We start from the raw sequence: 11,163 nt of genomic DNA, 5'->3' as shown, positions 1-11,163 counted from the left end.
CCTTGGGCCTCAAGTCTCTGTCACAAGGGAGCATTGTGGATACCCCTGAAATCTCAAGGTAGCTACTAGAGACTATCCTCGCCTGTGAGGTGGAGAGGAAACTGAGGCAGGGAACAGTCACGCTGATGGGAACGTGACCCTAAAGTCTTACTAGTCGCACTTTTTTTTTTTTTTTTTTTTTTTGATGTTTGTTTGTCTTTGAGAGTGAGAGAGACAGAGCGCGAGCAGGGGAGGGGCAGAGAGAGAGGGAGACACAGAAACCAAGAGGGCTCCAGGCTTTGAGCTGTCAGCACAGAGCCCGACGTGGGGCTCGAACCCGTGAACCGGGAGATATGATCTGAGCTGAAGTCGGAGGCTTCACCAACTGAGCCACCCAGGCGCCATGGCTAGTCAACTAGTCGGACTGTCTTTGGTGGTCAGCTCCCTTAGACCCCAGGTGGGGGAGCTGATACCACAGGGGAGAGAATGGGGCCCCGCCTAGGCAGCCTCCCTGGGATGGCTCCTGCACTAGCAAAGTCTCTCCTCACTGCTAATTCCTCCAGGAAACTGCAGGCTGGGCGGGTTTTGGAATCTAGCCCTCAGGCCGCAGGTGCATCCACCCCTGCATCCCCTCCCCCGCCTCCCAGCACTTGGGAGACTCTCTCTCTCTCTGGCACCACCTGCTGGTCCCACCGCATAGCCGGCAGGCCTGTGCACTTGTCCCTCTCAGATGGGATGTCAGGATCCTGCCCAGGGGCCACAGGAACTGGAGTGCCTTTCTGGGCTTCTGATATGGGCTCTTCCCAAGCATCGAGGGAGGAGTTCCCTCTTTCCACCCTCCCCCGCAACCAGTGCAGAGCTCTTTCTGGGGGAAGGATCCAGGCGTGATCAAATTTGCAACCAGTGCAGAGCCCTTTCTGAAGGAAAGATCAGGCGTGATCGAATTTGGCTGCACAGAGGAGGCTGCACCAGCCCTTTGCCCAGGTAGAGCCGTAGGTACTAGGTTGATAACTAAGTAAAAAGATCCTGGGGAGAGAGAAGCTTGGGTTTACTTTCGGTATAACTGAGGAAGGCAACTTCTCTGATCTCCTCTGTCCGTGAAAGAGGCCAGGAATTCTCCTCCTGAACAGGGCTGATGCTTGGTTAAGTCCTTCTTCCTCTTCGTGCACTGAGGGCCGACCCTACGAGCCTGGTCTCTTTCCGAGTTGAGGTGCATTTGTGTGGCCAGTGGCTCCACTCAAGTCTGAGCTTGAGGCCAGGGGCTGACTGCTGAGCCCACAGCACTTGGTGGAGCTGGCTCAGAGTTGACGGGACAGGCAAGTGAATTGGCCCCTCCAGCCCAGCTTCCTTCTAACTGTCCTATATTGTCCCTTGAGAGAGGTAATGAAGTTAACTTGTGCCTGGTACCAGCTGAAGAGCTTTACATGCTATGTTAGCACAGCTTATGGCCAAGGGCCTCTGGGGATGGGTGACAGCAGGCGAGGTGGGTACGTTCCTACCCCTCAGCAACCGGCTCCTATGGCCGTCCCTCTGCTTGTCTTTACTAATGACCATCCCACTTCTGCCACCAACAACTGCTGCCTCACCCTCACCTTCCAAAAACCATTCCTTCAGTGACCTTGACCACCCCCTCAACATTGACACTCACCCTTTGCATGTCTGGGTAATTCACTCACTAGAAACCTCCCTCCTTAACTCCACCCTCCCCATCCCCTGGGCTACTTAGCCCTGTCCCTCCTTAAACCATCCACCGCCCTCTCTGCCCGCCCCTGCCCAGCTGCATGTTGCTGCATGTACAGCCCACATGCTGACTGATCTCATTTTAAATTCCTGGCAACACATCTCAAGGGAGACCTAGGGCCTCTGACTCCGCTTCTCCTGCTTGTGCAAGATCTCCTTCAGAACTACCACTCACACCTCTCCCCTCAGCTTCCCACATCCCCACCCACTTTCTCTCACCTCTGAGAGAAAATAGAAGCACTTTGGGCAGGAAGCCCCCCCACCCCTGCTTCCCAGCAGCAAATCTAGCAAACTACCAGCACCTGGACTCCAACCTCCCCCCCACCCCCGTTCCCACTGGGGATGTGTCCCCCTGAGCCCCACTCCTCCCCTTGAGCTCTACAACCCACCAATCTCAAGTCCCTGAGTCCACTCCTCCACGGATCACCTTTCTGTCCCGCACTGTCAATCTCTCCCCCTCCCGGCTCCCTGTCACCAGCAGGTGAGTGTGCTCTACTTTTTGCCACACAGACTCAACGAGTGAGCTCCCCCTGGGCCCTGCCCTCCCTCCCGCTGCACCCCCTCCTCTATTTTCCCTTCGCAGCCACATTTCTTAGTTTCCATCCCTCACCTCTCATTATCTCCTCATGTCACTCCCATCAGCTGCTGTCTCCACCCCTTCCTTCATGGAAACTGCTCTTATTGGCATCACCAATGACATCCCTGTTGCTAGACCCCGCAGTTAGATTCTCTTTGTTCAGCCTCTCCTGTCATTCGGGACAGGGGCCATCCCTCTTCCACACTGGGCTCCCATGACATGGCCTCCACCTCAGGGGCCACTCCTGTTTCCCTGGCCAGCTCCACTCCCTCTGCTCCATCTCAGTCACAGGTTGCCCTGAACCCCATTCTTAGTGACAACCTTGGCCAGTCCCATGGCTTTAGAGCATCTCTATCCCACAGACTTCAAATGTAGTCCTCTATCCCTGACCTCACCCCTGAACTCTAGACTCCTTTCCAACTGAGTTGATGTCTCCACATGGCTCTCTGATGGCCATTGGGCTTGGCTGTATGACTTGTTCTGGCCAGTGAAATGTAAGGGGAAGTGGCATCACTGTCCTCTCCTTTCTCTTTTCCGTGGTGACAGGCAATATTCCAAACAGAGGCTGTTCTGTCGGTGTGGGTTCCCGAGAGAGAAATGTCATGAGGCAGAGTCACAGCTGACCCACAGTAGACCTGCCACAGGGACAGGAAATGTTTGCTGTGTTAGGGAACCGAAGTTGCAGGGGCGGGGGAGGGGGGGGTGCTACCATAGCGTAACCTAGCCTATCCTGACCACTTCCGTGTACCTCACAAGGGTGTAGTCTGGTAAGGTAATGGGGGAAGCTGTTCTTTAAATTGTACACATGGGGCGCCTGGGTGGCTCAGTCGGTTAAGGGTCCAACTTCAGCTCAGGTCATGATCTCGCGGCCCGTGAGTTCGAGCCCTGTGTCGGGCTCTGTGCTGACAGCTCAGAGCCTGGAGCCTGCTTTGGATTCTGTGTCTCCCTCTCTGTCTCTGCCCCTCCCTGGCTCATGTTCTCTCTCTCTCTCAAAAATAAATTAAAAATAAATAAATAAATAAATAAATAAATGTACACAGGAAGATGGGCCCGGTACTGATTGTAGGGTGAGGGAGACCAGATATACCCCAATGATAGGAAAAGGGGCTTCACTGGAGATAATGTGGAGCTCACATTATCCAGTGTGAGCCGGATGTGAGCCGGATTCTAAGCCAGTCCCTTTGGTACTAAATTTACCCTTGAGAGTCTCTTAAATTGCCCATAAAATACAGAACACTGTGACCTCTGATGAAGTTCAACACAACCTGTTTTCCTCCAGCAGTCGAGCAATTGGCTTTTCTTTGCTTGAATACTGATAAAGTAATTGACTTAAGGACCCTTTGAGTAAGAAAGATCTGTGTCTGGGCGCCTGGGTGGCTCAGTTGGTTGTCTGTCTCGATTTCAGTTCTGGTCATGATCCCAGAGTCATGGGATTGAGCCCAGCACTGGGCTTTGCACTGAGCATGGAGCCTGCTTTAGATTTTCTCGCTCCCTCTGCCCCTCTCCTCTCTCTCTCTCTCTCTAAAAGTTTATTTTATTTATTTATTTATTTTTTTTTTTTTTAAGGACATGGTTTATTTTTATTTTTTTAATTTTTTTTTCAATATATGAAATTTATTGTCAAATTGGTTTCCTCTAAAAGTTTAAAAAGAAAAATGGAGCACCTGGGGTGGCTCATTTGGTTACGCCCCCTCCCAACTTCAGTTCAGGTCATGATGTCGTGGTCTGTGGGTTCAAGCCCACAAGCTTCAGAGCCTGGAGCCTGCTTTGGATTCTGCGTCTCCCTCTCTGCCCCTTCCCCTGCTCGCCCTCAGTCTTTGTCTCTCAAAAATAAATGCTAAAAAGAAAAAAATTTTTTTAATTTAAAAAGAAAGAAAAATGTGCATCTTTAAACAGTGAAATCACACTCAGCGTGGTAAGATGTTTACCCAGTCTATTTTCTCTTCCTCCTAAACCCACAACTAATCTCTATTTCCCAACCTCCCTTGCATAGAGATGTGGCTGCATGACTGAGTTGTAGCCAATGGAAAGTGAAGGGAAATAGACGTGCCAATTCCCTGGCTTCCCGTAAAAGCCATCCTCAGACAATCCTCCGGGCCCACCTCCCCCGCCTAGCTAATGCGAGGGTGGAATGTTCTTGGAAGTCCTGTGTTGAAAATGGCAGCTTCCCTGAGTCTCAGCTTCAGGAGAGCTGCTTCCCAGTCGGGAGCTCCTGATGAGGACTTAACAGGAGTCAGAAATAAACTTCTGTTGTGATTGAGCCACTGTGCATCTTGAGGTTGTTATAGCGGTGAGGCTTACCGGAGGGAAGAACAGATTCACGGTGCCCAGGCCGTGCCCTCCCGGAGGCTTGAGCCCGTTGAGTGGAATGAGCAAATGGAATGTCTTGCATGGTGGTTATTCGTTTATTCTGAAAGCATATACTTGAAATCCGGAAAGCTCTTACTGCACATATGATGTCTTAGTCCATTCGGGCTGCAAGATACCACAGACTGGGGGGGCTTATAAACCACAGTCATGCATTTCTCACAGTTCTGGAGGCTGGAAGTCCAAGATCAAGGCACCACCGGCACGGTCAAGTTCTGGTGAGAATTCTCTTCCTGCTTCTTCCTGCCGGCACCTTTCACTTTGTCCTCACTTGGTGGAAGGGGCAAGAGAGCTCTCTGGGGCCTCTTTTGTGAGGTCCCTAATCCCATTCATGAAGGCTCAAGACCTTATCACCTCCTAAGGGCCCCATCTCCAAACGCCATCGCGTCGAGCATTAGGTTTCAACATGAATTTTAGGAGCATACAAACACTTAGCCCATGGTAACATATGGCTCCACCATGTTCCTTAAAAATTTTTTTTCTTAATGTTTTTATTTATTTTTGAGACAGAGAGAGACAGAGCATGAGCAGGGGAGGGGCAGAGAGAGAGGGAGACACAGAATCCGAAGCAGGCTCCAGGCTCCGAGCTGTCAGCACAGAGCCCGATGCGGGGCTCGAACTCACAGACTGCGAGATCATGCCCTGAGCCGAATTTGGATGCTCAACCGACTGAGCCACCCAGGCGCTCCTCCACCACGTTCCTTAGATCAAATTCAGCCTAGACTTTCCCCGCTGGCCTCCTCCAGGCCACTCTGCTGGGCTCAGTCCAGCCACTGGACATGGGACCAAAGGCACAGGCTGACCTCCAGGCCCTACCAGGGGAGGGGACTCACGAGTCTTTGATGCTGGGGCCTCAGGCCTCAGGGGTGTATTCTTCTGAGTGGAGACACTCACACTCCCCTGCCCACCTCTCCCTCTTTCTTAGGCCATGGTTTGCTGGGTTTATGTAAGTTAGAGACTCCTGGTGTCGCTGTAAATGGTTAGGGTCAAAGAGCCGAGGAGGCAGGGCCGGCGGTGGAGGGAGCCATCTTGAGTGCTGAAAGGATGCATCCCTCTGGAGGGGACAGCTGGTTCACGAGGGATGAAGGACACTGGATGGATAGATGGGAATCTGGGAGCAGGCCAGGCAGGGGGACCCCTGAAGCATTGGAATGGCAGCTGAGTAACGTATCCTAGCTTCAAGTATAAATCTGTCCCTGCCTAGACAAGCGCCCTCCGAAAGAGGGCACAGGCGATTTACCACAGCCTCATTTGTTTTGCTGGCAGGACCTGGTGAAACAAATAATGGACGTCTGTGCCACCGTTAAGCAGACTGCCGACGTGGACGGCTGTGGGCGGTAAACGTTAAGGGTGCAGGCTCTGGAGCCAGGCCAACCAAGATGGACGCCTCTGAGGGCCTCGACCTACTGTCTGGAAAACGGGCACAATAAAAGGCTTGTCGTGCTGTCTAGTACACAGGACAGCGTAGGTGTGGGGCGAAGTGAGGGAACAGACGCACACAAAAAGCACTCGGCACGAGGGTGGCTTGGGAGAGTGGCACAGCACACCCGCAGGATGAGGTTTACGATCTGCGAATGCGTGCGTGCAGACGTGGAGAATTTACCGAGACAGACGTCTGAGCTCTGAGGAGCCCTGGTCACCTCTGGGGAGGAGTGTGGGGCTTAAGGAGGCAGACTCGGTCACGATTTAGTATCTTTGCCGCACGAATATTTTACCTATTATTTGGAAAGATTTCTTCGGTGGCTCCATGTGGCCCTCAGGACAAAACCCAAACGCCCTACGGGACTCCTCGGGCTGCCCCGCTGGCTTGAGGGCATCTCTTACCCGCCCCCCCAGCCCCCAGCCCCCAGCCCCCAGCGCTGAGTGTTCCAGGCACATCGATCTGTTTCCATTTCCCTTTCTGCAACTGCTCAGTGTGCTCTCTGGCCTCTCCAGGCTCCGAAGTCTCAGCTGCGAATCCACCCTCTCTGATACATTAACCCTTCCCGCCCCAATCCCTAGCAGCGGTCTAGACACCCACCCGCTTCAGCCACACCTAAGCGCTCGCTCCGGGACTTCCGGACTTCCTTCTCCTGTCCCCTCCTCCAAGCACCACCAGACTACTCCCCCCCCTCCCCCACATGCTCGCCTGTGACCTCCAAGAGGGCTGACCTAATCCCCTGGGCCTAGCACAGGCGTTGAGGCTCAATACCCATCTGCTAAATTTCAGCTCTCCGGGACACGAAGGCCTCCTGGCCAAGCTATTATAAGGATGAAATGAGTGGCATCCGCAACCCCCCAGCACAGGATCTGGCATATGGTAGGCTCAATATAGCCTTAAAAAGCAAGCTGGTGCCAGACAGCAGAGAAAGCTCAAATGGCAGGGGTAGGTAGCTATTAGGGACAGATGCCCAGAACTATTTACGAAGGAACAGTGATTCTCAACATTATGGGGAAGAATCGGTCACCTGCAGTGTATTACACTTGCGGACCTCGGGGCCCATCCCTAGAGATTCCAACTCCAAAGGTCTGGCACAAGGTCCGGGCAGCTGAATTTTAAAGAAATAATCCACAGGTGATCCAAAGACTGCACTCTTGAGAAACCAACTGATCTGTTCGTGAATATTTATTAAGTGGCTATGATCTGCCAGGTTCAGGTTAATCTTCATTGTGGGGACAGAGGAAGAACAAGAAAAGTCTGTGCCCTCAGGGAGTTTACATTCTGGTGGAGATAGAAAATATGAGGTATACAAATAAATGGAGACAGCCAGTGACGAGGTCATCAAGAAACTAGGCAGAGACAGGGTACAAGCTTGGGTGGCAGGGAGGGCCTCTGTCTGAGGTCACTGTGGCACGACAGGACAGAGCCAGACAGTAAGCAACTAGGGGAAAGCATCCAGATGAATCTTCTTTTTCCCCCAGCTCCCCTCAACCCAGGCCTTGGTCCAACCGTATCTCAAAGGAAACCAAATCCTGGAGAGTGACGTCCCCCTCCCCCTTTATTACAGAGGTTTTCAGAGCTGGGATAGACCAGACACAGGAAGCTGGGATGGGAAAGGATCTACTCGGCTCCTTCTCTCTTGGCCGTGGGACCGCAGGCTTCCTCTGGCCAGGGGCACAGGCCTGACTCCCTGCCTGTCGAGAAACCTGGCCCCTACCCCATCTCCCTCATTCAGGTGTCTCTGAAGCCTCAGGCCAAGCCAGACCCCAGAGCTGAGCCAGCAGGTGCGACAATGCCCGGTCCTCAGACAGGTCTCTTGGTGCCCTAGGAGCACTGCCCGTATGGGCGGGGCCTCCTGGGCATCCTTCCTGATTTGAAGTCCAGGTCCTGGGGAATCCTACTGGTGGGACTGGTCCTCAGGATTTCAGAGAACATGGCATCACCAAAGAGGCCGATGCCTTTCCCAGCAGGCCGGACAACACATTAGGAAGACGTGAGCCTGGGACCTCGCGGGAGTGAGAGGGGGAGCCGCGTGGCACAGCGAGACTCCCAGGGCAGGTGGGCAGCCAGGGGCTGGAGGTTCCGGGGTCACTTCTTCCTGGCACGGTCCGCGGCGTCCAGGGCAGCCATGTTGCGGGCGGCTGTGATCAGGTGGACGACACTGATGAGAGACTTGAGCACCGCGATAGGGGCAGTGACCCAGAGGCCCAGTCGGAAAAGACCCACAGAGCCAACTGCAGAAGGGAGCACGGGGAGGATACAAAGAAAATGGGATGCAGGTGAGGGAGAGGCCTGGGAGCTGGCGGCCTTCAGGCCTTCGTCACCCCGGGGCAGGCCAGGCCCCCCTCCCACGCTCCTGCCCAGCCCCTCGCCTCCTACCTAAAGGTCCCTCGGAGAAATTGAACAGGTAGAGGAGACAGTAGAAGAGCTCGTTTCCAGCACACAGGGTAAACAGAGCGGGCTGCACAAACAGCAGATCGGCTGCTTCAGCAAGGGTAGTGCCGCCCCTCCCCCTGCGAAGGGAGGGGGGACCAGAACCCTCTGCGGATGGGTAGCCGGGAAGAACCAGACCCGGGAAATGGGTGTGCAGGGTGGGGCAAGGGTGAGAGGAAAGAGCAATCTCAGCTCTCTCTTTATTGCTTCTCTCTTGAAACATCCTTTCAGACACGACCTCCGCTTCCAGAATAAAGCCCACACTTTATGGCCTTGCGCACTGGCTCCACAGGCCAATCTGGCTTCGCTCTCTCCTTCCCTCCGGGGCAGGTTCCCCCTCTCTGGATGCACCTGCCCCTCTCTGGGTGCACCGGGCCTCCAGCCCACCTGCTGCCTGCACAAGTCCTCCTCACCAATCCTGCCCTCCCCTTCGTGCCTCAGCTTACAGGCCTCCCCTGCCCTCTCCGGAGAAAACTCTGGGTTGGTTCCTCCCTCCCGACCCCTAAGGTAGGACTAGGGCTGCCCCCCCCCCCCCCCCCCCCCCCCCCCCCCCCCCCCCGCCGCAGGAGCTGAGGGAGCTGAGGGAATAAGGGAGGGGCAGGAAATGCTCACCCTGGAGGTGTAGTAGATGCGAAGCACGGGATTTCCAGACAGGTCGATCATCTTGTGACTCTCACTGCCTCGGACCACAGAACTTGGGGAGAAAGCAAGGGGAATCCATGAGCACTCCTGACCACTAACGCCCATCTAATCCTCCTATCCACCCTCACGACGTAGGTGCTGGGATCGTCCCTGCCGTACAGAGGAAGTGGGGCACAGCTGAGGACCACCGTCTTGCCTGAAGCCACACAATTACCTCGTTGGTAATTACCTAGCAGAGTCAGGATTCGAAGGCTGTTTCAAAAGCCCCCAGCTGTTATCTATTTGGAATTCTGGGACCATCCGGTCTGAAGAGTTTTAGGGATTGCTTAATTCAACTGTGAACAGGACCAAGAGCTGACCGACAGAGGATTTGCCCAGGGTCCTTCAACAAAGGAGAGCTGAAAGGGAGACCTCCCAGGAAGCTGGAAGCCGTCCCAAACACCCTCCCAGACAGCCTCCGCCCCTCCCCACTCTAGTTTCTTCTTCAGCTGGCCGGCACCCCCAGAATCGCAGACCTGTGGAGGTGCAGCCAGTGGCTGGCCACATCCAAGCTCATGCTGAGCTGGAAGAGAAGGGTGGCCCGTGGGTACAGCAGGGCCAGGTTGACCAGCAGACACATGGTGGAGCAGCGGTCCGTCAGCATGTCCAGCATGGCCCCAAACCGGGTCCCTGAAAAACGGGGGCTGTTAGGTGGGAAGGGGCCATCAGGGGCAGGGACCCGGTTTGCTGTGTCTTTCTGATGCAGAGTCTAAAAGAAGCCTGAAAATGTCACCACCTACTTGCCTGGGGAGGAAAACAGGCTGCTGCTATCCGTGCGGTGTGAGGTCAATGGACAAGGGTCACCATGCAGGAAATGCAGAGACACAGGAGCGTGTGGCAGGGCCTGAGAAGGCTAGGTCTACAACTCATCAATCCCAGAATCAATGGTCCGGGACTCAAGACAAGCAGACTTAAAGTCTTAGGGGAAGTCTTGCTGGTGGGTTTGGAGAATAGAATAAAAAAAAAATCAACCCTCCAGAAACCATCCGTCTTCCCTCTCCAGTCTCCCTCTAAACATGCCTTCTGGAACCCCTATTCCTTGTGCCTGGCACACAGGAGACCCCCCAGCAAACACCTGTCGAGTGGATTTTTATTCAGAGAGACCTTCAGCACTGCCACTGCCACCTCGTCTTGCTTACCCCACACCCTATCAGTGAGTTCTTCTTCAGAGCCCGCTAAAATCCCTTCGGTTACAAAACCAGGCCATTCTGTTCTGCCTTCTAGAGATGGGAATGACGGAGCCCTCTGGTCCCGAGTACCCGCCCGCCCTAAGGTCCTCAGGAAGCAGGAAAAGGGGACCGAGGGTTGTCGGGCCCCAAGGCTGGTTGGGAGGAGGTGTCAGTCACCTTGATTAAGGGCTCGAGCAGCGTGTCCATCGAAAGCGTCCAGAAGTCCGCTGAGCAAGTAGAAGGAGGAGGCCGTGAGGGGGCAACAGGGCATGAAGTAGAAAGAAACGATGGCAAAGACAATCCGGGCATAACCTTGGGATGGACGGGGGCAGAGAGGGTGGAATCAGAGACCCCGCCCGAGGCCCCTCGCCCTCCCGTCCGGCCCGGAGCCGCGGGCAGCACTCACCGATGAGGTTAGGCACAAACAGGAAGATATTTTCGCCTGGCATCGCGGCGACCCCCTTGCAGCCCCGGGCCCGATCTGGAGGTGGCAACTGAGTCCCAGCCCCGCCGCGCGACCTCACCCTCCGGCCCGGCGCATCGGCAGCGCCAAGAGCGCGCAGCTCCCCGCTGTCCCCGCCCGGCCCCAGGTGTTAGAGCTCGCAGCCCGCCGGAGCACCGGCCGGCCCAGATGTGCGTCGGGCGCCGGGGCGCGCACACGCCGCCCTCCCCGGGGGGCAGGCCCTCGCGCCTCCAGCGGCCGCCCTCGCCACCCCAGCTGAGCCCCACCGGGCAAAATTGGACGAAAAAAGGAAAAAAAAAAAAAAAAAAAAAAAAAAAAAAAAAGCTTAAAAATG

At 54.9% G+C, this 11,163-nt stretch overlaps 1 protein-coding gene across 2 annotated transcripts; it reads right to left on the bottom strand.

The window, feature by feature from the left end:
* Window positions 1-7,250: 7,250 nt before the first annotated feature.
* CDIPT (CDP-diacylglycerol--inositol 3-phosphatidyltransferase) lies at window positions 7,251-11,161 on the bottom strand. 2 transcript variants are annotated; one of them, XM_030300835.1, is made up of 6 exons: window positions 10,773-11,161; window positions 10,544-10,678; window positions 9,674-9,827; window positions 9,129-9,210; window positions 8,463-8,544; window positions 7,251-8,317 (listed from the first exon to the last, which is right to left on the bottom strand). In XM_030300835.1, the coding sequence occupies exons 1-6, from the start codon at window positions 10,813-10,815 to the stop codon at window positions 8,172-8,174; spliced, it is 642 nt and encodes a 213-aa protein (XP_030156695.1). In that variant the 5' UTR covers window positions 10,816-11,161; the 3' UTR covers window positions 7,251-8,171. The 2 variants fall into 2 exon arrangements, with proteins under 2 accessions (XP_030156695.1, XP_030156696.1); XM_030300836.1 differs by lacking the exon at window positions 10,773-11,161 and adding an exon at window positions 9,942-10,131 and having other exon boundaries at window positions 10,544-10,633.
* Window positions 11,162-11,163: the final 2 nt, after the last annotated feature.

Source organism: Lynx canadensis, chromosome E3 (assembly GCF_007474595.2).
Source record: "Lynx canadensis isolate LIC74 chromosome E3, mLynCan4.pri.v2, whole genome shotgun sequence".
NCBI lineage: Eukaryota > Metazoa > Chordata > Mammalia > Carnivora > Felidae > Lynx > Lynx canadensis.
The sequence above is the reverse complement of the archived record's forward strand: the minus strand, read 5'-3'. Positions and strand labels throughout refer to the sequence as shown.